The 25,867-nt window shown below is 49.0% G+C and overlaps 1 protein-coding gene across 1 annotated transcript in view; it reads left to right on the forward strand.

Moving 5' to 3' along the window:
* MYRFL (myelin regulatory factor like) overlaps positions 1–25,373 on the forward strand; it is a 49,929-nt gene extending 24,556 nt beyond the window's left edge. The window contains exons 11-25 of the mRNA XM_054178951.1: positions 741–941; positions 2,689–2,797; positions 3,784–3,893; positions 6,004–6,167; positions 7,202–7,265; positions 8,526–8,611; positions 10,069–10,140; positions 10,251–10,297; positions 11,204–11,368; positions 19,514–19,588; positions 21,084–21,171; positions 22,253–22,327; positions 23,260–23,368; positions 24,324–24,398; positions 25,287–25,373. Of these exons, the coding sequence (XP_054034926.1) occupies positions 741–941; positions 2,689–2,797; positions 3,784–3,893; positions 6,004–6,167; positions 7,202–7,265; positions 8,526–8,611; positions 10,069–10,140; positions 10,251–10,297; positions 11,204–11,368; positions 19,514–19,588; positions 21,084–21,171; positions 22,253–22,327; positions 23,260–23,368; positions 24,324–24,398; positions 25,287–25,373 (1,527 nt within the window). The remainder of the gene's footprint in view (positions 1–740; positions 942–2,688; positions 2,798–3,783; positions 3,894–6,003; positions 6,168–7,201; positions 7,266–8,525; positions 8,612–10,068; positions 10,141–10,250; positions 10,298–11,203; positions 11,369–19,513; positions 19,589–21,083; positions 21,172–22,252; positions 22,328–23,259; positions 23,369–24,323; positions 24,399–25,286) is intronic.
* Positions 25,374–25,867: the final 494 nt, after the last annotated feature.

Here is a 25,867-nt window from a genome sequence, read left to right on the forward strand (position 1 = left end):
AAAGAGTGCATGCAAATAGTATGTGTAAATAATGTGTGTAAACAGCATGTGTAAACAGTGTGTGTAAACAATGCATGTAAATAGTGCATGTAAATAGTACATGCAAATAGTATGTGTAAATAATGTGTGTAAACAGCATGTGTAAACAGTGTGTGTAAACAATGCATGTAAATAGTGCATGTAAATAGCACATGCAAATAGTAGATGTAAATAATGTGTGTAAACAGCATGTGTAAACAGTGTGTGTAAACAATGCATGTAAATAGTGCATGTAAATAGTACATGCAAATAGTATGTGTAAATAATGTGTGTAAACAGCATGTGTAAACAGTGTGTGTAAACAATGCATGTAAATAGTGCATGTAAATAGCACATGCAAATAGTATGTGTAAATAATGTGTGTAAACAGCATGTGTAAACAGTGTGTGTAAACAATGCATGTAAATAGTGCATGTAAATAGCACATGCAAATAGTAGATGTAAATAATGTGTGTAAACAGCATGTGTAAACAGTGTGTGTAAACAATGCATGTGAATAGTGCATGTAGATAGTACATGCAAATAGTATGTGTAAACAGTGTGTGTAAGCAATGCCTGTGAATAGTACGTGTAAATAATAGGTGCAAAGAGTACTGGAAGGTGTGCAGAGGCGCCTTCCAACCCCCAGCACCCTGTGATGCTGTGATCTCTGCTCTCCCCTTTCTCTAAGCACAATTACTGTCCTTTTCCCCCTCTCCCAGGCATCTAACCCCGGGCAGTTTGAGAATGAGGGCGATGCGGTGTGGCAGCGAGGCCACGTTCCGGAGACGATCGCCTACCACGGTCGAGTAGGGATCAACACAGATGCCCCAGACGAAGCGCTGGTGGTCTGCGGGAACGCCAAAGTCATGGGCAGGGTCATGCACCCCTCTGACAGCCGAGCCAAGCAGAACATCCGCGAGGTGAGGCCTCTGCGGCGTTCAGGGCATTGGTGAGCTACAGGCTGGGGTCAGAGTGGCTGAGAGCTGCCAAACAGAGAGGGACCTGGGGGTGCTGATTGACACCCGCCTAAACATGAGCCAGCAGTGTGCCCAGGTGGCCAAGAGGGCCAATGGCATCCTGGCCTGTATTAGGAATGTGGCCAGCAGGAGCAGGGAGGTCATTGAGCCCCTGGACTCTGCATTGCTTAGGCCACACCTTGAGTCCTGTGTCCAGTTCTGGGCCCTTCAGTTTAAGAAGGACATTGAGAGACTTGAAGGTGTCCAGAGAAGGGCAACAAGGCTGGGGAGAGGCCTTGAGCACAGCCCTGTGAGAAGAGGCTGAGGGAGCTGGGATTGTTTAGCCTGGAGAAGAGAAGGATCAGGGGTGACCTCACTGCCAATCTTACTGTGATACAGTGGTGCCTGCACCACAGCGCACGTGAGGGGGCCCTCAATTTAAGAAGGACATGGACGCACTTGAAGGTGTCCAGAGAAGGGCAGCGAGGCTGGGGAGGGGTCTGGGGCACAGCCCTGTGAGGAGAGGCTGAGGGAGCTGGGGTTGCTTAGCCTGCAGAAGAGGAGGCTCAGGGGAGACCTTCTGGCTCTCTACAACTCCCTGAAGGGAGGTTGTAGCCAGGTGGGGGTTGGTCTCCAGGCAAGCAGCACCAGAACAAGAGGACACAGTCTCAAGCTGTGCCAGGGGAAGTTCACACTGGAGGTGAGGAGAAAGTTCTTCCCAGAAAGAGAGATTGGCCATTGGAATGTGCTGCCCAGGGAGGTGTTCAAAAAAGCATTGGATGTGGCACTTGGAGCCATGGTTTAGTTGTCAGGAGGTGTTGGGTGACAGGTTGGACTGGATGATCTCTGAGGTCTTTTCCAACCTTATTGATTCTATGATTCTATGACACATGAAGCAGCTTCTTTGTGCTGAGTGTGCTGAAACAATGACCTGGAAAAAGAAATAATGGGGTGTGCTGTTGTGCTCTACAGAGCCATCACCCATGGAATCTGTTAGAGGCCAGCCATAGAAGCTGGGGATAGCTGAGTAAATGGGGGTTAGACTGAAAGGAAGATGGCACTACAAGTGCAAATAACACTAATGGGGTGGTTAGTCTGGAGAAGACTGAGAGGGGTTCTAATCAGTGTCACAGAACCACAGAATCAATAAGGTTGGAAAAGACCTCAGAGATCATCAAGTCCAACCTATCACCCATCACCTCCTGACTAAACCATGGCTTCAAGTGCCACATCCAATCCTTTCTTAGAATTCTGAGGGCTGGGGGTCAGGAAGGAAGGCACAGGGGCAGCCTCTGCTCACTTGTGCCCTGGGATAGGACAAGGGGCAATGGATGGAAACTCCAGCACAGGGAGTTCCACCTCAACATGAGGAAGAACTTCTTTACTGTGAGGGTGCCAGAGCCCTGGAGCAGGCTGCCCAGAGAGGTTGTGGAGTCTCCTTCTCTGGAGCCTTTCCAGCCCTGTCTGGATGTGTTCCTGTGTGACCTGTGCTGGATTCTATGGTCCTGCTCTGGCTGAGGGGTTGGACTGGAAGATCTCCAGGGGTCCCTTGCACCCCCTAGCATCCTGTGATGGTGTGAATGGGAAGGTTGTTCCATCATGTTTGATGTGAAGGTTGGCCAAGGGGCTGTGCCAGGCTCGTAGCTCTCTCGGCGAGGCTGTGACATTCTGTAGCGTCTCAACGTACGCATCTTGGTATTTGCCCAACTAGGTCGATACGAGTGAGCAGCTGAGAAGAATAACACAAATGAGGCTGGTGGAGTATGACTACAAGCCTGAATTTGCATCTGTTATGGGAATAAAAAACACTCATGAAACAGGTATGCAGGCAGCTCTATTCCCCTTTATCACTGATTTCCTCTGTTGCTCGTTGTGCCGTTTCGATGCTGCTTTTTCATCCTCATTGCTTAGGATATTACAACTGCACACTTGGCTTCCCTTGTGATACGTACACGCTTCATCTTCTGATCTCTAAATGCCAAAATTAAGTATTAGTGGTAATTCTCCAACCTCCCTGCCAGTTTTTAAAGGTAGGGGGGCTGTTTTCTCCAGGAGTTTAATGAGAATGAAGTATGTGAAGAAGAAGGGTTTTGTTCTTATTGCAGAGAAATGGGAATGCAAAGGTTGCTGTTTATTTTCTGTGGAGTGGGAAAGAGAGAGAGAGAGGAAGAGAAAAAGAGAGGAAGAGAAAGAGAGAAAGAGAAAGAGAAAAAGAGAGAAAGAGAAAGAGAGAAAGAGAAAAAGAGAGAGAGAGAAAGTGAAAGAGAGAAAGAGAAAAAGAGAGGAAGAGAGGAAGAGAAAGCGAGAGAAAAAGAGAGGAAGAGAAAGAGAAAGAGAGAAAGAGAAAAAGAGAGAAAGAGAGGAAGAGAAAGAGAGAGAGAAAGAGAGAAAGAGAAAGAGAAAGAGAGAGAAAAAGAGAGAAAGAGAGAGAGAGAGAAAGAGAAAGAGAGAGAGTGTGTGAAAGAGAGAGAAAGTGATAAGGAGAGAGAGAAAGAAATAAAGAGAGGAAGTGATAAAGAGAAAGGTAAAGAGAGAGAAAAAGAGAAAGAGAAAGAGAGAGAAATATATAGAGAGAGAGATAGAGAGAAAGATATATATAGACAGAGAGATAAAGAGATAGATAAAAAGAGAGAGAAAGGAAGGAAGAAAGAAAGGAAGAAAGAAAGAGAGAGAGAAATCCTGTGTTTTCCTACTACAGAGAAATGAATTTAGCCCTACCTGTAGCTTTTAGGGTGGGCAGTCAAAGCACACAACCTTGATATGCCACTGTGCCTCCTGACTTCAATTTCTGTTATCTTGTGAGCAGGAATAATAGCCCAGGAGGTGAAGGAGCTTTTACCTCAAGCTGTCAGAGAAGCTGGAGATGTTGCATGTGATGATGGAGAAAAAATAGAAAACTTCCTCATGGTTGACAAGGTATGGTCTTGAGAGAGAAGGTGGAGGTGTGCATTCCTTTTGTACACAGAGCTGTAAGCACGCACTGTGCTTTGTACAGAGCTGTAGGCCTCCACTTACGTGTCCAAAAATAGGATCTGGCCAATGGTTGAGGACAATGGAACCACCAGGTAGTAGCATGTGACTGAAGCTTTTCATGACAAGAAGTATTTACATTCAAATCTTGTCCCAGTAATAAATAAACACACAGTAAGAGAGAAAGCTCTTCTGTTCTCTCATCCCCCCTAGTCCTATCACTACCTGAGATCCTGAGAAGTCCCTCCCCAGCATTCTTGTAGCCCCCTGCAGATACTGGAAGGCCACAATGAGGTCTCCTCAGAGCCTTCTCTTCTCCAGACTGCACAACCCCAACTCCCTCAGTCTGTCCTCATAGCAGAGCAGCTCCAGCCCTCTGCTCATCCTCGTGGCCCTTCTCTGGACACCTCCCAGCACCTCCAGATCCCTCTTGTAATAGGGGCTCCAGAACTGGAGGCAGCACTCCAGGTGGGCTCTCAGCAGAGTGGAGCAGAGGGGGAGAATCCCCTCCCTGGCCCTGCTGGCCACACTTTTCTTGCTGCAGCCAGGATCTGATTGGCTTTCCAGGCTGCAAATGCACACTGAGAGCTCAGGTTGAGCTTTTTGTCCACCAGCACCCCAAGTCTCTCTCCTCCACAATAAGAGAGAAAGCCTCACTTTGCTGAATAATAATGGACAGTGATTTTATAGCATTGATCCAGCAAGTGTTTAGTTGTTAATTGCCTTATAGAAGTGAATTAGGGCAATGCTGCTGCTCTGTTTGTTAAGTAAAGACCTCTTTAATCTTGCTGTAATCACTGCATCCAAGTACAAATTCTAGCTCTGTGGGAAGAAGGTTTTGTTTTTTTGGGGGCTATCTGAAACTCTCTTTAGAACTTCAAAATCACAGACTAAAAAAATGTTTATGGCACACCATGCTCATAGTTTGGAAGCAATGACTTAGTCTATTGTCCTGTGCTCCCTTTCCCTGCTCTTCCTGTAGAAACAGGGCTGTCAGTCGGAGAGTTCAGTCACACATGACTGCAGACAAGACAGTGCTTGTCCAGAGCGTTGCTCAGAGCAGCCCCTCTGTTGGGCTCTGATTCACTGCAGATCAAGGACCACATCCTGGCTTTTCCACTGACAGCTGATAATGGGAAGGAGTTTTTACTTATTGGTAACCTTGTCTTGACTGGATGATGCCCTGAATGTGAGCCTGTATTCATTGTAATGAATACTCTGCTCTGGTGAGACCTCACCTGGAGTACTGCATCCAGTTCTGGAGCCCTCAATATAGGAAGGACATGGACCTGATGGAGAGGGTCCAGAGGAGGGCCATGAAAATACTCAGGGGGTTGGTGCATCTCTTCTGTGAGGACAGGCTGAGGGAGCTGGGGTGTTCAGTCTGGAGAAAAGGAGGCTCTGAGGAGACCTTGTGGATTTCCAGTATCTGAAGGGAGCTACAAGAAAGCTGGGGAGGGACTTTTGAGGGTGTCAGGGAGGGATAGGACTGGGGGCAATGGAGCAAAACTAGAAATGAGTAGATTCAGATTGGATGTGAGGAAGAAGTTGTTCCCCATGAGGGTGGTGAGAGCCTGGCACAGGTTGCCCAGGGAGGTGGTGGAAGCCTCCTGCCTGGAGGTGTTTGCAGCCAGGCTGGATGTGGCTGTGAGCAACCTGCTGCAGTGTGAGGTGTCCCTGCCCATGGCAGGGGGGTTGGGACTGGCTGATCCTTGAGGTCCCTTCCAAGCCTGACAATTCTGTGATTCTATGACTCTGCAAGTCCTCCTTTCCTCATAACCTCATGGCTAATGGTCGGGCTTGATCAGAAAGGTCTCTCCCAACCAGAATGGTTCTGTGATTTTCACTTCACTGCAAATGGAACATGAGCAGCCTTTTTACCATCTAGCAGAAGAGTTTGGTAGGTCTGTGTGTCCCATTTACAGGGAGATGACTTGTGTTTGCATTTTAAACATCTGATACATCCTTACCTAAGGGAATCCTGTGCTCAGTACTGCTTGTTACATTGGATTGATGAATAGGCTGTGTCTGCTTTTCTCCTTCTTTTGCTTCTCAGGATCAGATCTTTATGGAGAACGTTGGTGCTGTAAAGCAGCTCTGTAAACTAACCAACAACCTTGAAGTCAGAATAGAGGAATTGGAACAGTGGAACAGGAAACTGGCCAAGCTGAAACGGATGAGCAGTTTGAAGTCAACAGTCAGCGAAGAGAGCAAAGTCAGGTACCTGTGCCTGGGATGTCTCTGACAGTTAGAATCATAGCATTATAAGGGTTGGAATGGACCTCAAGGATCAGCCAGTTCCAATCCCCTGCCATGGGCAGGGACACCTCACACTACAGCAGGTTGCTCACAGCCACATCCAGCCTGGCTGCAAACACCTCCAGGCAGGAGGCTTCCACCACCTCCCTGGGCAACCTGTGCCAGGCTCTCACCACCCTCGTGGGGAAGAACTTCTTCCTAACATCCAATCTAGGTCTCCCCATTTCTAGTTTTGCTCCATCCCCCCCAGTCCTATCACTCCCTGACACCCTCAAAAGTCCCTCCCCAGCTTTCTTGTAGCCCCCTGAAATACTGGAAGGCCACAAGAAGGTCTCCTCAGAGCCTTCTCTTCTCCAGCCTGCACAACCCCAACTCCCTCAGTCTGTCCTCATAGCAGAGCAGCTCCAGCCCTCTGCTCATCCTCCTGGCCCTTCTCTGGACACCTTCTCACAGAAATTCTTGAAGCAGTCTCTGCAGTAGAAGTGAAACCTGATTTTTCTTACTGGTGGAGTTCAGCTCATTTTCAGCATGGCAGCTCTCCAAGAAGTGCAGTTCTCTCACAGCTTTGAATTCACTGGCAGTATCTGAAATGGCTCTTGAATTGTAGTCACTTCTGTAACTGCTTCGAGTGCATAAAGCAAGGGTGGATTATGTCCAGCTACAGCCCTGGGGCTTGGCAATAGCTGCTCAGTGCAATCTGCAGAGCTTCTTCTGCAAGGAAGAATCTTCATTAGGGCTTCAGTGGAGGTGATGAACATTTCCTATGTCTAAACCATTTCCCCAAGTTTTCTCTGGAAGCAAATGTAGCATTTAATAACATTCACCTGAATGAATTAACTGGAGGCCTTTGTTCTTGAAAACCTGATGACACCTCTGCCTTTCCCTTTTCCAGTGCTAAAATTGCCAGAGCAAGTGATATTAATACCCTGCTGAAAATGTCTCTTTATTAGCTGCTGCAGCATTTTGAATGTTAAAAGAGGTCTTGTCTCTTGCAGCAGGTATAGCCGAGCTGCTAGCCTTTTGCCATCCCAAAAATCAGTCCTGCTAAAATCCAGACAGGTGAGTGAAGTTATTCTGGAGATGAAATATGCCTGTCAGGCACTTTGGGTAACTGCTGAAATACTGGGGGGGAACTTTCATGTCTCTAAATGTAGAATAAAGTTCCTCAGCCAGAATTATTTAGTGTCAGGCTAGAAGCTTAGACACTGGGCTGAGACAGAAAAGATGTATGAGGCACCTCTACAAAGCTGGGGAGGGGTCTGGAGCACAGCCCTGGGAGGAGAGGCTGAGGGAGCTGGGGTTGCTTAGCCTGCAGAAGAGGAGGCTCAGGGGAGACCTTCTTGCTCTCTACAATTCCCTGAAGGGAGGTTGCAGACAGGTGGGGGTTGGTCTCTTCTCCCAGGCAAGCAGCATCAGAACAAGAGGACACAGTCTCAAGCTGCACCAGGGGAGGTTTAGGCTGGAGGTGAAGAGAAAGTTCTTCCCAGCAAGAGAGATTGGCCATTGGGATGTGCTGCCCAGGGAGGTGGTGGAGTCCCCAAGCCTGGCTGTGTTTGCAGGGGGTTTGGCTGTGGTGCTTGGGGCTGTGGTTTAGGGGTGAGCCTTGCAGAGTAGGGCTCTGGGTTGGCCTTGGTGATCCTGAGGCTCTTTTCCAACCTGAATATTTCTGTGATATCCCTGTACAGAAAGAAGAGAGCCTTTTTCACAGGTGTTAAGTGAGTTGAGGGATATATGTTGACCTTTCTCAAGACAGTCTTCCTAGGCTGCTTAGTCCTAAATGAATCAGTGCTCATTTGTCTACCTTGCTTTTGCCAGTGCCCAGCAAAAGAGAAGATAATAGGTCCAATGTGCTTTATTCCATCATGTGAAATGCTCCAGCACCCAAGATCATCCTAATTGTTTGCAAAGTGCCTTTCCTCTGTATTTACACCAGCCCTGGTACAACACAGCCTGAGCATATACTGAAAGCTGCTCATCTTTGAGTTGAGGCCACTGCTTACTGCGTTCTTACTTTGATTTTTTTTAATACTTCAAGAGTCTGAAGAATGGCAGGAAGAAAAGAGAGACAGCAGTTATTTTCACCCATCCTTTCTTTCTGTGGCATGTTTGTGTTGCCAGACTCTCAGGAGCCTGCAGCACACTCACAGCTTCAGGCAGTCTTTCACGTGTTAATTTTTGTTCTCTTTAGATGTTGACCCCAGTGTAAGGGCTCCCCTGAAAGGAAGAAGTCAGCTTGAAGTCAGACTGCTGTAGTATTTCTTGATCTACTACTTGTGGGTTATGACACTGGAATTAATCAACCCTTTTTTTCTTCCCTAGGTTTGTTTGTCAAAGACGAGAGAGTCTTGCTCCGTGAAGGTTTTCCAGGCCACCATAATAGCTTTGCTTGCTGTTATGGCACTATGGTACCACTTCATTAGCAGCAGCTTGACTTGTTTCTTCCCTTCTCTTTCTTCCTGTCTCAACAGAGAGATGATTGTGGTTTACTTCCTTTTACCCTTCCTGTGTATTTTTCCCTGTTTTACCCCTCACAGTGAACATGCCTGGTGATATTGTGGAGCTGAAGTAGCTTTAGGAAAGTGAGATACTCACTTAAAATATCATAGAATCAATAAGGTTGGAAAAGATCTCAGAGATACAGGCTGGGGTCAGAGTGGCTGGAGAGCAGTCAGGCTGAGAGGGACCTGGGGGTGCTGGTCGACGGTAGACTGAACATGAGCCTGCAGTGTGCCCAGGCAGCTAAGAGGGCCAATGGCATCCTGGCCTGCATCAGGAACAGTGTGGCCAGCAGGAGCAGGGAGGTCATTCTGCCCCTGTACACTGCACTGGTTAGGCCGCACCTCGAGTACTGTGTCCAGTTCTGGGCCCCTCAGTTTAGGAAGGATGTTGACTTGCTGGAACGAGTCCAGAGAAGAGCAACAAAGTTGGTGAGGGGTTTGGAACATAAGCCCTACGAGGAGAGGCTGAGGGAGCTGGGGTTGCTTAGCCTGGAGAAGAGGAGACTCAGGGGTGACCTTATTGCTCTCTACAACTATCTGAAGGGAGGTTGTAGACAGACAGATGTTGGTCTCTTCTCCCAGGCAAGCAGTACCAGAACAAGAGGACACAGTCTCAGGCTGCGCCAGGGGAGGTTCAGGCTGGATGTTAGAAAAAAGTTCTATACAGAAAGAGTGATTGCACATTGGAATGGGCTGCCTGGGGAGGTGGTGGAGTCGCCATCACTGGAGGTTTTTAGGAGAAGACTTGACAGGGTGCTTGGTGCTCTGGGTTAGTTGCTTGGGCGGTGTTGGATTGGTGATGGGTTGGACGCGATGATCTTGAAGGTCTCTTCCAACCTGGTTTATTCTATTCTATGTATCATCAAGTCCAACCTGTCACCTAACACCTCCTGACAACTAAACCATGGCTCCAAGTGCCACATCCAAGCCTTTTTTGAACACCTCCAGGGATGGGGACTCCACCACCTCCCTGGGCAGCACATCCCAATGGCCAATCTCTCTTTCTGGGAAGAACTTTCTCCTCACCTCCAGCCTAAACCTCCCCTGGCACAGCTTGAGACTGTGTCCTCCTGTTCTGGTGCTGGTTGCCTGGGAGAAGAGACCAACCCCCACCTGGCTATACTTAGTTGTGAATAGTTCTGCCATTTAAATTTCCAATTCCTTCCAACCCTGTGTGGAGCATTTCCTTCACTGCTTTGGGAAGGGGTGAAGAGCATCTGTCTCGATCCCAATAAACCAAAGACAAACGATCAGGCAGTTCACTTTCACATGACTACCCTTGGAGAAGGGACTGCTGGGGTGGTTTTCATATTGTGTTGCATAAGAGGTGACTGAAAATCTACAGGAACCTTCTCTTTCTGCAGTGCCTTGGCAATATCAACCCTGTATCTGCTCAGCATTCAGGACCGGCGTTTGGGAAACTACCCGACTTACAGGCAAGCACTCCAAGCACTCTTAGGGAATTAGAATTCTTTGGGCCACTCTGTTTGGGCCAATAGCTCTGATGTCTCTCTCTTCATGTATTGTTTTTCTTTTTCTTCATCAGCAGTACCTCAAGTTCTGTCTTACTCTCCCCCTCCACCACTGCAGCAGGTACTGTATCTCTCCTGGTCTGCATACAAGTAACAGACTTCCACTTTCTCTGCTATTATAAAATGCTAATAGAACCAAAGAATCAATAAGGTTGGAAAAGATCTCAGAGATCATCAAGTCCAACCTGCCACCCAGCACCTCCTGACTAACTAAACCATGGCTCCAAGTGCCACATCCAATCCCTTTTTGAACACCTCCAGGGATGGTGACTCCACCACCTCCCTGGGCAGCACATTCCAATGGCAAATTACTCTTTCTGGGAAGAACTTTCTCCTCACCTCCAACCTAAACCTCCCCTGGCACAGCTTGAGACTGTGTCCTCTTGTTCTGGTGCTGCTTGCCTGGCAGAAGAGACCAACTCCCACCTGGTTACAACCTCCCTTCAGGGAGTTGTAGAGAGCAAGAAGGTCTCCCCTGAGCCTCCTCCTCTCCAGGCTAAGCAACCCCAGCTCCCTCAGCCTCTCCTCACAGGGCTGTGCTCCAGACCCCTCCCCAGTCTTGTTGCCCTTCTCTGGACACCTTCCAGTGTCTCAATGTCCTTCTTAAACTGAGGAGCCCAGAGCTGGACACAGGACTCAAGGTGTAGCCTAACCAGTGCTGAGCACAGGGGCACAATGACTTCCCTGCTCCTGCTGGCCACACTGTTCCTGATGCAGGCCAGAATGTCATTTGCCTTTTTGGCCACCTGGGCACACTGCTGGCTCCTGTTCATCTGCTGTCACCCAGTACCCCCAGGTTCCTCTGTGCCTGGCTGCTCTCAGCCACTCTGACCCCAGCCTGTAGCTCTGCCTGGGGTTGGTGTGGCCAAAGTGCAGCGCCCAGCACTTGGACTTGTTGGCTGACACAAACAGGCACAAAGCCCAGTGGGGATGGTCTCCTTTCTTATTTGTTCTTTGTTCCCTTTAGCATTGCAGGAGGGAAGCACAGTTCCTCAGAGCACACAACCCATCAGCAGGATCCCTGAAGTGGATTTCTGTGACATTTTGCCTTGTGACAAGGTCTATTGCTGTCCAATTCATCAGCCAAAAGTCAGACCTCTAAGCTACGAGAAGAGCAATGCAAGGAAGAAACGTAAGCTGGGACATTTATTTGGGTTATTTACCACTTGAGTAAAGACTGTATGAAGAGTGTGGGGGAAGGGAGAAGGATCTTTCAAGCTCCCTGAAAAGAGCCTAGGCCAGAGGACTTAAAAAACTCCAGACAGAACAGATCACCACTTCAGTCAATATGTTTTTGAAAGGTCTGGCCTGGTTATCTTTAATTGTCTGGGGTCCTGGTGTCATTGTTCTTCCTAGCCAAACAGGGGATTGATTCTGTGATTTCATGTGGTTCTAATTGACAAGCAGCTGAAGAGGAGCCAGCAGTGTGCCCAGGGGGCCAAGAAAGCCAAAGGCATCCTGGCTGGGATCAGCAATGCTGTGTCCAGCAGCAGCAGGGAGGGGATTGTCCCCTGGGACTCAGCTCTGGGCAGGCCACACCTCCAGTGCTGGGTCCAGGTTTGGGCACCTCAGGACAAGAGAGATGTGGAGGTGCTGGAGCCAGGGCAGAGGAGGGCAAGGAAGCTGGGAAGGGCTTGGAGAAGAAATCTGATGAAGAGCAACTGAAGGAGCTGGGGATGGTTAGTAGGAAAGAGAGGAGGCTGAGGGGAGACCTCCTGGCTCTCGACAGCTCCCTGCAAGGAGGTTGTGGAGAGGTTGGTGCTGGGCTCTGCTCCCAGGTCATTAGTGACAGAAGAAGAGGGAATGGCCTCAAGCTGCCCCTGGGGAGGTTCAGACTGGACATCAGGAAAGCTTTTTTCAGGGCAAGAGTGGTGAGGGCTTGGAATGTGCTGGGCAGGGAGGTGGTGGAGTCCCCAAGCCTGGCTGTGTTTGCAGGGGGTTTGGCTGTGGTGCTTGGGGCTGTGGTTTAGGGGTGAGCCTTGCAGAGCAGGGTTCTGGGTTGGCCTTGGTGATCCTGAGGCTCTTTTCCAACCTGAATGTTTCTGTGACTCTGTGAACCAGAATGTCACTAATTCTCTTATTTGGCTACAGTTGGACCTGAGTTCACTGGGGGGTAGTAGAGGGTGAATTAGATGTAGAAGAACTGAACATGCTTAATGGTGTCACAGTGTGGTGATGCATCTTTTATGTGGGCAGAGACAGAAATTCATCTGCTAGAAAACATAAAGCTTGGAATTAAACCTCTGCTCCTTCAGGCAAGGTTTTTGAGTAGAGAAATGTTATTTGAAGGCAGAGTTCTAGGAAATAATTTACTTTCACTGGAATCAACTCTCTTGTAGATACTGCCTGCCAGATTTGGTGTGTGTAATGTATGGGGAGGTCTATTGTGGACAATTTTAATGATGCAAGAAGGAGTTTCTACTCAAAGGCAGGCACAAGTTGTTGGAATCTGTATTGCTCTTTCCCAGACCTTACCACCATCTGGAGACAAATGTTAATATTACTAAACTCTGCATCCACAGTCATAGAATAGAATCATAGAATGGTCCAGGCTGGAAGGGACTTCCATGGCTCATCCAGTCCAGTCTCCCTGCAGTCAGCTAGAGCAGGTTGCCCAGGGCCTCATCAAGCCTTACTGTGGCCTCAGTCACCTCCCTGGGCAACCTGTTCTAGTGTTCCACCACCCTCAGAGTGAAGAACTTGTTCCTGATACCCAATCTAAATCTGCTCTGCTCTAGTTTGAAGCCACTGCCCCTGGTCCTGTCCCTGAAGGCCTTTGAAACAGTCTCTCTCCATCCTTCCTGTAGGCTTCCTTCAGGTACTGGCAGGCAGCTATTAGGTCTCCCTGGAGCCTCCTCTTCTCCAGGCTGAACACCCCCAGCTCCCTCAGCCTCTCCTCGTAGCAGAGCTGCTCCAACCCCCTGCTCTTCCTTCAATTCCTGATCTTCCTTCCTTGGCCTTGGGAGCAATGCTTGCATCGCCCACAGTTGGCAAGCAGAGGTGAAACTGAGGCCAGATGCAGTTCAGCCACTGAAGCACACGTGTCTGGCAGGGCAGGCACTGCTAGCTGCTGACACTCGTATCACATGAGCTGTTTGGGTGGGATTTGCCCACTGGCTGTTCCTTATACTACCTTTAAAGTGCTGTTGTCTGCAGAGAAGTGGTCCTTGTGATCACAGAATCATAGCACCAGTGCTGCAGTAAGCCCTGTGGCAGGCACAGCTCAATCCAGTGCTGTCAGGAGGTCATACCTAAGTGACTTGGATTGCTCTGAAGCCTGAAAGAGCGCTGGTTAATTAAAAAGACATTAATCTCATTTACAAATGAGGGCTGTAGGAGGATGAAAATGAAATATGGAAATCCTCCCTCCTCAGCTGGCTGCTTTTGACATTAGGTGGAAAGACAAGATAAGGGTGAACACAAAGCATTACCTTCTCAAGGTCTTATGCTCCTAATAGCATTAAGCGTGGCTCCAAGAGTGAAAAATCATCACAGCACACACAGTGCTGCACGATCTGCACAAGCTTAATGAAGCTGAATGTATCCCCAAATGGTAGGTAACAGTGTCAGTATGGAATCCAGACAGAAAGAAAACCAATCAGCTGCTTAATGTAGCAGTAGCCAAGAAAAGTGAAAAGGAGAAATGTTTTCAGAACAAAAAAGCTGAGAGTTAAATATGAGGAATGCTCCAGATAAACAGCAGAGCTCTTAGAACCACCTGATTAGTCTGGTCCATGGGAAGAGAAAACAGTTGTAAGTTGCTGTTTAGAATTACAGAGTGGTTAGGATTGGAAGGGACCTCAAGGCTCAGCCAGTTCCAGCCCCCCTGCCATGGGCAGGGACACCTCACACTACAGCAGGTTGCTCACAGCCACATCCAGCCTGGCTGCAAACACCTCCAGGGATGAGGCTGCCACCACCTCCCTGGGCAACCTGTGCCAGGCTCTCACCACCCTCATGGGGAACAACTTCTTCCTAACATCCAATCTAGGTCTCCCCTCCTATAGTTTGGATCCATTCCCCCCAGTCCTATCACTCCCTGACACCCTCAAAAAATCCCTCCCCAGCTTTCTTGTAGCCCCCTTCAGATCCTGGAAGGCCACAATGAGGTCTCCTCAGAGCCTTCCCTTCTCCAGACCTAATGGCCCCAACTGGCTCAATCTGTCTTCATGTTTAATTAGATGCTGCTTCAGGAGTTCATATTTAACAGAGCTTTTACTGTTCCACCATGTGATGCCTGAATTCCATGTGTGCAGGCTACTACTGAGTACACCCATTGTATCTCCTAATCCCTTGCTCTCAGATTTGTGGAGGAGAAGGCTGTGAGGAAGGTTCAAGTCAAACCCACAGCATTTCCCAAGCCAGACAACATTTCTTAAGCAGAAGTTCAGCACATCTTTATGCAGTTTAGCTTAATGTGGCCTTCTTTCCCCCTGCTATATTTGTTCTGAGAACTGCTTTCTCTGAAGGGTTTAGGCTTTCAAACTCCTGCTGATTTCAGTGGAACTGAGGAGCATGAATGCCCTTCAGCATCTGGGCCTTTTCTGCTCTCTGCTTCCATGCCATCAGTGTTCATTGCTCACCCCTTCATGCTAAGTATCCCAGCTACCCAGGGCTGTCCTTGCTTTCTCTTAGAAGGCTGTTCCTGCCTTGTGCATCTCCCTTCACAGTAAAAGCTTGGTGAGGACTCATGCTGGATTTTGGTCAGCTTCATGCATTTGCATTTTTTACCTTCAGATGGTAGTTAATGAGTTCTTTGCAAGGTACCTCCACCAGCACAAGAAATCAGCAGCAGGTTTTTGCCATACTCCTTGTGGACTGTTACAGTTCATGTGAATGAAAACCAGAATATGCTTGAGGGTTATAAAAAAGGACCCCACATTTGGTAGGTGAGGTGCACTAAGAGTATGTCCAGTAGATCGAGGGAGGTTCTCCTCCCCCTCTGCTCTGCCCTACTAAGGCCCTGCCTAGAATATTGCATCCAGTTCTGGGCTCCCCAGTTGAGGAGGGACAGGGATCCATTTGAGAGTTGAGGATGCCCCTGCTGACTGCAGAGGGGGTTGGACCAGATGACCTTTGGAGTCCCACAGGCTCACAGGATGTTAGGGGTTGGAAGGGACCTCCAAAGGTCATCCAGTCCACCCCCCCCTGCCAGAGCAGCATCACCCAGGGTCGTTTGCCAATCCAGACTTGTGCCTAAAGCAGCCATGCTGCTGGTTCCTAGAGCAAGTTGTGTCCTGAACACTCTGCTACATCTGCAGAGCCTTCCCTGAGTCTGGGCCACAGCTCTTCAGCTCCAAGTGCTTACACACAATGCACTGTGCATCTGGCTGACACATTTCCTCAATGAAGGCACTGGGTTGGACTGGAAGACCTCCAGAGGTCCCTTCCAACCCCTAACATCCTGGGAGCCTGTGGAAACCTGGATTAAGAGAGTGTCACTGCAGGATAGGGGAGACAGAGGACTTTTTGTTGTCAGAGGATCCCAGGATGTTAGGGATTGGAAGGGACCTCTGGAGATCTTTAAGTCCAACCCCCCTGCCAGGGCAGGACGATAGAATCCAGCACAGGTCACACAGGAACACATCCAGACAGGGCTGGAAAGGCTCCAGAGAAGGAGACTCCACAACCTCTCTGGGCAGCCTTCTCCAGGGCTCTGTGACCCTCACAGTGAAGAAATTCTTCCTCATGTTGAGGTGGAACCTCCTGTGCTGGAGTTTCCACCCACTGCCCCTTGTCCTATCCCAGGGTACAACTGAGCAGAGCCTGTGCCCTCCCTCTTGCCCCCCAGCCCTCAGCTATTTACAGACATTGATCAGATCCCCTCTCAGCTGGGCAATCTAAAAGGCCCTGTGGTTAGTTGCTAGTCCCCTTCCATTCTATGATTCTATGAATAACTGGCAGCAGCATCAACACAAAATGATGGAAATCCCAAAGATGTTTTGGTATTGCATTGCTTCTGGGCCCTCAGATTCCAATTCATACTGTTCCATGCTTTTGGTCACCTACAAGCATAAGAAGAGCCTGGATGTTCTTGTTTCCTAATACTAAAATGAAAACCAAAATCAGGAATGAGTAAGAAAGGAGCAACTTCAAACCAGCTGTCTTGTTCCAGGCTCAGTTGAAATGATGCATTTTGATCCACACTCTTGTCAAACACCTTTTTGTGCAATGGAGCAGTGACTCCTGCTCCACACAGGAGATCTGAATGTTTCTGGTGGTAAACTTGGGAATGGAGCATTTTGGTATTTCAGACATACACTCTTGAATCATAGAATCACAGAATCAGCCAGGTTGGAAGAGAGCTCCAAGGTCATCCAGTCCAATCTATCACCCAGCCCTATCCAATCAACCAGATCATGGCACTGAGTGCCTCATCCAGGCTTCTCTTGAAGATCTCCAGGGACAGCAACTCCACCACCTCCCTGGGCAGCACATTCCAATGGCCAATCTCTCCCTCTGTGAAGAATTTCTTCTTAATATCCAGCCTGAACCTCAGCCTCTCCACACAGGGCTGCTCTCCAGACCCCTACCCAGCTTTGTTGCCCTTCTCTGGACGCATTCAAGTATCTCAACATCTCTCTTGAATTGAGGAGCCCAGAACTGGACACAGGACTCAAGGTGTGGCCTAACCAGTGCTGAGCACAGGGCAGAATGACCTCCCTGCTCCTGCTGGCCACACTGTTCCTGATGTCAGGCCAGGATGCCACTGGTCTTCTTGGCCACCTGGGCACACTGCAGGCTCATGTTCAGCCTACTATCAACCAGCACCCCCAGGTGCCTTTCTGCCTGGCTGCTCTCCAGCCACTCTGACCCCAGCCTGTAGCTCTGCATGGGGCTGTTGTGGCCAGTGTGTAGAACCTGGCACTTGGATGTGTTCAATCTCATGCCCTTGGACTGCCCATCCACCCAGCCTGTCAAAGTTGCTCTTCAGAGCCCACCTACCCTCCAACAGATCAGCTCCTGCTCCTAACTCAGTGTCATCTGCAAATGTACTGATGATGGACTCAATCCCCTTGTCCAGATCATCAATACAGATATTGAACAGGATGGGGCCCAGCACTGATCCCTGGGGGACACCACTGGTGCCTGGCTGCTAGCAAATTGGGTTGGGTTTGGTTTTTGTCCCAGATTCAAAGGTATTTGATGGAGTGTGTTAATTTAGGCAAGATTAACATTTCTCAGTGCCAATTTCTTGGCACTGAGCAGGTTCCTGCCTGGCAATTAGTGCGAAAGCACAGGAATAGCTTTCCACCACGTCCCATGGGCTGGAAGGGCCTTTCTGCCTTACTCAGGCTGTGCTGTGGGATGAATATTCAAGAGGTTCTTAAAGTGCACTTTTCTAGATAAGTGCTGAGGAAATTAATAGAATAAAATAAAACTGGAAATAAAAGAGATCACCATCTTATATTTGGCAGCCCAGCTCAATGTCTGAAGCCACAGAGGTGAACATGATGACCATATTGATAGAACTGTATTGTGAGTTTCTTCAGTTTGGTGACTCATCCTTCTCTCTCTGAGGCACTGTGTCTGATCTGGGTCAGCCCTCAGTATTTTACATCTCACATTCAAAGAGCAAAGTTGTTCCCCTGGCCTGTGTTTGTGTGGCAGTTCCCAGGATGTTAAGGCTCGGAAGGGAGCTCTGGAGATCTTCAAGTGCAAGCCCCCTGCCAGGGCAGGAGCATAGAATCCAGCACAGGGCACACAGGAACACATCCAGACAGGGCTGCAAAGGCTCCAGGGAAGGAGACTCCACAACCTCTCTGGGCAGCCTGCTCCAGGGCTCTGTGACCCTCACAGTGAAAAGGTTCCTCCTCATGTTGAGGTGGACAATGGAGTTTCCATCCATTGTCCTGGGTCCTATCCCAGGGCACAACTGAGCAGAGGCTGTCCCTGTCCCTTCCTTCCTGACCCCCAGCTATTGATGGACATTGATCAGATCCCCTCTCAGTCTTCTCCTCTGCAGACTAAACAGCCCCAGGGCTCTCAGATACAAAGATCTTTATTTGGCTTTATGATCAGATTTGTGCTGAAGTGCTTGCCTGGATGTTGACTTTTGCTTTGGCTCTTTAGTTATATCTATGCAAGATATTCTGTGTGGGGGATAAAAATCTTTCCTATTAGGCTATATTTTTTTTGCAATGCTTTATATATCCTGTAGGATTGCAGAATATTTTGAAGTGGTTCTTTGTTATCTACAAACTTCATACATCTTCATCTCAATAGGAGGTGTTTTGTATTCAAAGGTTTCTCTTGTGGTTATCACAGAATCAATAAGGTAGGAAAAGACCTCAGAGATCATCAAGTCCAACTTATTACCTAAAATCTCCTGACTAACTAAACCATGGCTCCAAGTGTCACATCCAACCCTTTCTTGAACACCTCCAGGGATGGGGACTCCACCACCTCCCTGGGCAGCACATCCCAATGGCCAATTACTCTTTCTGGGAAGAACTTTCTCCTCACCTCCAGCCTAAACCTCCCCTGGCACAGCTTGAGACTCTGTCCTCTTGTTCTGGTGCTGATTGCCTGGCTTATGCACTCCTCTCCTTTTTACTGCTTCAAAGAAACCCAACCAACTACAGCTAGCTTCACTGTCAGGCATCACACTGCTCTTCAAAACAACCCAACCTGAATTTGTCAATGCTGCTTCCCCTCCTCCTTGTACATTCAGACATAAAGCACTCCACTAAGTGCACCCTCAGATTCCACTACCACTGTTTATTCATTTGCAGCCTCCATTACTCCTCTTTAGGTTCTCTAAGTACAGTAACAGTGTGGCCTATGGACCATGCTTAGTCTGCCAAGGTTTAAGATACACCTCTCAAAATGTTTCTGGTTTAAAAACTCAGGGATTTACCAGTATAGAAAATGTCCAGCAGTTGCACACTAGTATGGAATTAACCAGGTTGGAAAAGAACTTCAAGATCATCCAGTCCAACCTATCACCCAACACCATCTAAGCAACAAAACCATGGCACTGAGTGCCGCCTCCAATCCTTTCTTGAACACCTCCAGGGATGGGGACTCTACCACCTCCCTGGGCAGCACATTTCAATGGCCAATTACTCTTTCTGGGAAGAACTTTCTCCTCACATCCAGCCTAAACCTCCCCTGGTGCAGCTTGAGACTGTGTCCTCTTGTTCTGGTGCTGATTGCCTGGCTTATGCATGCTTTAATCCAAGAGCTAATTAACAAGCCATCATCTGGTGTTGTATTCATACTTTGCTGTTACAACTGTGCAAGGCTAACCTGGGGTCCATCCATCCTTTTACAGGAAACAAAAGTGATGTGTTCCCTGGAGGAGATCCAGTCAAAAGATCTAGTGGAAAACCTTATCTTGGAAGTGACTGTAAGTCCCATGTTTAATTGAAAAACCCCACCAAACCCAATAAAAAACCCCAAACCCAACCCCAAAACCCAACCCCAACACCCAACCCCATAACTCCGTATAACTTTGGTGTAAACTACCTGCAGGCTTGGGATTCTGCTGCTGGAAGCTTCAGTTTCACTGCTTGTTACAGGGAATTAGCACTCAGCAATCTATTAGATGTCTGTGATGCACTCTTAGCATTTTCTTGTCATTCCAATTCGTTCTTACATCCTCATTAGGTTTTTGCAGACGTGCTGGCTGCCCTCTCTAGAGAGATCTTAGGCTTGGCTTTCAGAAGCAATAAACTGACAAGTGACATTTTCCTTGACAGGGGCTAAAGTCTGGTAAGGTGCTCCACAGAGCTAACCCTCGTACAGCAAAATCCTTATGCTGAAATCCCCTCCCCCTGTGGCTCCTGGTTGGCCAAGAGCTGTGGAACATAAAGCAAGGCTCCAGCCTGTAGGTACCTGCTGCCCTGTAGCCACCAGAACCAGAGCACTTAGTCACTACCAATCCCTGAGCAGATCCCAGCCACACCAGGGACTCCATAGAGACCCCAAAACCTCACTGAGAATCCCTCAACTCCTTCAGGACTCCCACAGATTCCCCAGTTTAGATGCCCACAAGATGAAGAGCAGCTGAGGGAGCTGGGGCTGTTTAGTTGGAAGAAGAGGAGGCTGAGGGGTGACCTCACTGCTCTCTACAACTACCTGAAAGGATGTAGTGGAGAGGCTGGTGCTGGTCTCTTCTGACAGGTCTGAAGTGTGGACTGCACTGACTGGCTGCTGTAGCTGTATCCAGAAGAAATAAGCTTTTCAGGATGCAGCTCAGTGCCAGCTGTGAGAGCAGAAGCTGTGCTGCTGTGTTAGCACACTGGTTTGTGCTGTGGAACTCTCCAACAGGCTCATCTGCCTCAGGGAATATAGAGCACAGAATTACCCAGGTTGGAAAAGACCTTTGAGATCATCCAGTCCAGCCTATCACCCAACACCATCTGATCAGCTAAACCATGGCACTGAGTGCCCCCCATCCAGGCTCTTTTTAAACACCTCCAGGGATGGGGACTCCACCACCTCCCTGGGCAGCACATTCCCATGGCCAATCTCTCTTGCTGGGAAGAATTTCTTCCTAACATCCAGCCTGAACCTCCCCTGGCACAGCTTGAGACTGTGTTCTCTTGTTCTGGTGCTGGTTGCCTGGGAGAAGAGCCCAACCCCCACCTGGCTACAACCTCCCTTCAGGGAGTTGGAGAGAGCAAGAAGGTCTCCCCTGAGCCTCCTCTTCTGCAGGCTAAGCAACCCCAGCTCCCTCAGCCTCTCCTCACAGGGCTGGTAGTAGATGCCAGTGTATTAACTGCAGTGCTGTTATGCTCTGAACTAAGATTTCTGGGAAGGAAAAACAACACACATTAAAAAAAACAACCCACAAACCACCAAAACAATCAAGAGTGAACTATTCTTCTTCACCTCTTTAGGGATTGATACAACAATCAGTTCCATCCGGATTTTGGAAACCCAGCAAAGCATCGACAATCGCTATTGCAGCTCACACGTGCAGTGCAGGTAGGAAAATCAGTGTGCTGTGCTGGCTGGTGCTCTTGATACACCAGAGGGACAGGATGGCACCCAGAGGCACCTGGACAAGCTGGAGAGGTGGTGCCCAGGTGAACCTCATGAGGTTCAACAGGAGCAAGTGCAGGGTCCGGCACCTGAGTTGGAACAGTCCTCACTGTCAATACAGACTGGAGGAGGAGGGGACAGAAAGCAGCCCTGAGGAAAAGGACTTGGGGATGATGGTGGATAAGAAGCTGGACAGGAGCAGTGTGAGCTTGCAGCACAGAAGGCCAGTGGCAGCCTGGGCTGCATCAAAAGATGCATGGCCAGCAGAGCCAGAGAGGTGATTCTGACACTTTGCTCTGCTCTGCTGAGACCTCACCTGGAGTACTGCAGCCAGCTCTGGAGCCCTCAATACAGGAAGGACATGGAGCTGATGGAGAGGGTCCAGAGGAGGGCCATGAAAATGCTCAGGGGGTTGGAGCCGCTCTGCTATGAGGACAGGCTGAGGGAGCTGGGGGTGTTCAGCCTGGAGAAGAGAAGGCTCCAGGGAGACCTAATAGCAGCCTGCCAGTACCTGAAGGGGGCTACAGGAAGGATGGAGAGAGACTGTTTGCAAAGGCCTGCAGGGACAGGACCAGGGGCAATGGCTTCAAACTAGAGAGAAGCAGATTTAGATTGGATGTGAGGAACAAGTTCTTTACTCTGAGGGTGGTGGAACACTGGAACAGGTTGCCCGGGGAGGTGGTTGGGGCCAGCCGGTGAGGCTGGAGAGGGCTCTGGGCAACCTGATCTAGTTAGGGATGTCCCTGCTGACTGCAGAGGGGTTGGACTGGGTGATCTTTGGGGGTCCCTTCCAACCCAAACCATTCTATGATTCTATGATTATGGTGGAATAAAATGTCATTAATGGATCATGGCTATTTGCCTGGTTCCCTTTCACAGTTGTTTCCTTTAGCATGCAGGAGGTTTTTCTACCTTTTACTATCTTTGTTGTTGTTTTTTATACTGAAATGCAATGTCTATGTTTCTTTAAAGGTGCTGTCTAAGTGCATTAAAATCCTCTGTAATGTAATGTCCCCTTTTCCAGGTTTGGAAATTACAGCTATGTTATTCCTGTTAACAAATACACACCCATGGATGTAGAAATCTCACTGGAACTAAAGTAAGTACAATTAAGGATAATGCATGGACAATAAGAGAATGGTCAGTTTCATTTGATAGTAATTTCTTGCCTGCTTTCTGTTGTGACATGCATTAGACTCTGTTCTGAGGAATGGGACAAGTCTGTGCATAGCTAAACTCTGAATCATAGAATGATAGACTCAGTAAGGTTGGAAAAGACCTCAGAGATCATGAAGGCCAAGCTGTCACCCAGCACCTCCTGACAACTAAACCATGGCTCCAAGTGCCACATCCAATCCCCTCTTGAACACCTCCAGGGATGGGGACTCCACCACCTCCCTGGGCAGCACATTCCAATGGCCAATCTCTCTTGCTGGGAAGAACTCCCCTGGCACAGCTTGAGACTGTGTCCTCTTGTTCTGGTGCTGGTTGCCTGGGAGAAGAGACCAAACCCCACCTGGCTACAACCTCCCTTCAGGGAGTTGTAGAGAGCAAGAAGGTCTCCCCTGAGCCTCCTCTTCTCCAGGCTAAGCAACCCCAGCTCCCTCAGCCTCTCCTCACAGGGCTGTGCTCCAGACCCCTCCCCAGCCTCGTTGCCCTTCTCTGGACACATTCAAGTCTCTCAATGTCCTTCTTGAATTGAGGAGCCCAGAACTGAACACAGGACTCAAGCTGTGGCTTAACCAGTGCTGAGCACAGGGCAGAATGACCTCCCTGCTCCTGCTGGCCACACTGTTCCTGATGCAGGCCAGGATGCCATTGGCCCTCTTGGCCACCTGGGCACACTGCTGGCTCATGTTCAGCTACTATCACCCAGTACCCCCAGGTTCCTCTGTGCCTGGCTGCTCTCCAGCCACTCTGTCCCCAGCCTGTAGCACTGCACAGGGTTGCTGTGGCCAAAGTGCAGCACCTGGCAGATGTTAAGTGCCAGGAGCAATCAGAGAGATCCTCATTTGCCTGTGTTTCTTGAAGCACCACAGAGCCTCTCATCATCTTCCTCTGCAAAGTCACTTTTGGCAATTATTGCTCCTGGTATTCTTCAAGCCAAGAGGGTGGGAAGAACTTCCTAGCAACCACACAGGTAAGGTTTCTGGAGCAATGCTCTTGCTTGTGGGGATCATTGTTATATACTGCCCAGCACGTGGCCCTTCTCTCATCTCTCACATTGAAGGTGCAGTGTAGTGGAAAGAAAATTGAGCTTTGCTCATTTCTTTTCTGGCACTTTTGGTGATTGAAGCCTTGCAGTGCTGAAGTCATTAGTGACTGACTTCCCCTTGCTCTCCAGAATGGTGTTTCCTTCTATTGCTTCTCTTTGCTTTCCACAAACAACATAGGAGCCTCATAAGTAAAATGTAATGATCCCTGGAATGATGCTCTTGAGTGCCAGCAGATCCAGAGAGGTGATTCTGCCACTTTAGTCTGCTCTGGAGAGACCTCACCTGGAGTACTGCAGCCAGCTCTGGAGCCCTCAATATAGGAAGGACATGGAGCTGATGGAGAGGGTCCAGAGGAGGGCCATGAAAATGATCAGGGGGTTGGTGCAGCTCTGCTATGAGGACAGGCTGAGGGAGCTGGGGGTGTTCAGTCTGGAGAAAAGGAGGCTCTGAGGGGACATTCTTGTGGATTTCCAGTATCTGAAGGGAGCCACAAGGAAGCTGGGGAGGGACTTCTGAGGGTGTCAGGGAGGGATAGGACTGGGGGGAATGGAGCAAAAGTAGAAATGGGTAGATTCAGATTGAATGTGAGGAAGAAATTCTTCCCCATGAGGGTGGTGAGAGCCTGGCACAGGCTGCCCAGGGAGGTGTTGGAAGCCTCATCCCTGGAGGTTTTGCAGGCCAGGCTGGATGTGGCTGTGAGCAACCTGCTGTAGTGTGAGGTGTCCCTGCCCATGGCAGGGGGGTTGGGACTGGCTGGTCCTTGAGGTCCCTTCCAATCCTGACAGTTCTGTGACTCTGAAATATTTCCAGAGCTCTTCCTTCTCTCCAGTGTGATGTGACAGAAGGTTATCTAACCTTTCTCTGTCCTTTATCACCTAGGGACATCAGCACATCTGGCCTCTCCCCGTGGCTCAGCTGTATGACAGTGCGTACCACTTCCGTGTGGCTCTACCGGTAAGCCTTTCCCTATGGCTGCTCTGCTGGGGGGGAATTACACACCCCACCCCCAACATTGCCAGGCCAGCTCTGTTAGAAAGCAAATGAACCTCTATTTACAAGCAAAACTACAATCTAAGGCTGCAAGAACTTATTTTGGCCTTCCAGCATCTGAAAGGGGCTACAAGAAAGCTGGGGAGGGTCTTTTGAGAGTGTCAGGGAGGGATAGGACTGGGGGGAATGGAGCAAAACTAGAAATGGGTAGATTGAGATTGGATGTTAGGAAGAAGTTGTTCCCCATGAGGGTGGTGAGAGCTTGGCACAGGTTGCCCAGGGAGGTGGTGGAAGCCTCATCCCTGGAGGTGTTTGCAGCCAGGCTGGATGTGGCTGTGAGCAACCTGCTGTAGTGTGAGGTGTTGGGGGTTGGAACTGGCTGAGCCTTGAGGTCCCTTCCAACCCTGACAATTCTATGGTTCTGCAAGTCCTCCTTTCCTCATAACCTCATGGCTAATGGCTGGTACTATGATCATTTAGACCTTATCATAGAATCATAGAATCAATAGGGTTGGGAAAGACCTCAAAGGTCATCAAGTCCAACCTATCACCCAACACCTCCTGACAACTAAACCATGGCTCCAAGTGCCACATCCCAGCCTTTTTTGAACACCTCCAGGGATGGGGACTCCACCACCTCCCTGGGCAGCACATTATTATTTTCCCTTTGTTACACCCAGTGGTATTTGTTTAATGCTAATTATTTAGATTCTATCACCTTCTGTTCAAGACCTGCAGAGCTCTTGCTAGGCACCAGCCTGAACCTACCACAGCGACACAGCAAAGGACAAACAGCGCTTGAAAGGAGGGAAGATCCTTACCTGCATTCTCCTTTGTTTTTGTCTTCTGCAGGGTTTTGCAAGCTGCCTGACAGATCCTTACTTTGCTGGACTGTTTTTCACTGACTACTACTTCTATTTTTACCGTCAGTGTAACTGAGGTGTCGCTGATCAGTCTGTTCTGTTCCTTGAGGAGAAGACACAGAGCCTCTCGGAAGGGAAAGAAGAGATGTGTGGCTGGACCTGGGTGTTGGTTTCCAGCCTCTTGCAGAGCTGCAGGGAACTCTCTTGTTTGTTTCACTTTGAAAATAAACAAAAAGGGGAGAAAAATAAAGTGACAAGGACTGCAACTGTACCTTTGCAGGAGCTGCTTCCAGAAGGATGTGAGCCAGTGGAGTGTATGTGTGTAAAGAAAATAAGCCCATTCTTGACTCTCCCCTGGTGAGGCCCCACCTGGAGTATTGCATCCAGCTCTGGGCTCCCCAGTTCAGGAGGGACAGGGATCTGCTGGACAGAGTCCAATAGAGAGCTACCAAGATGCTGAAGGGACTGCAGCACTGCCTTAGGAGGAAAAGTCGAGAGCCCTGGGGCTGTAGAGTCTGGAAAGGAGAAGACTGAGAGGGATCTGATCAATGTCTATCAATAGCTGAGGGC

This window comes from Dryobates pubescens, chromosome Z (assembly GCF_014839835.1).
Source record: "Dryobates pubescens isolate bDryPub1 chromosome Z, bDryPub1.pri, whole genome shotgun sequence".
Taxonomy (NCBI): Eukaryota; Metazoa; Chordata; class Aves; order Piciformes; family Picidae; genus Dryobates; species Dryobates pubescens.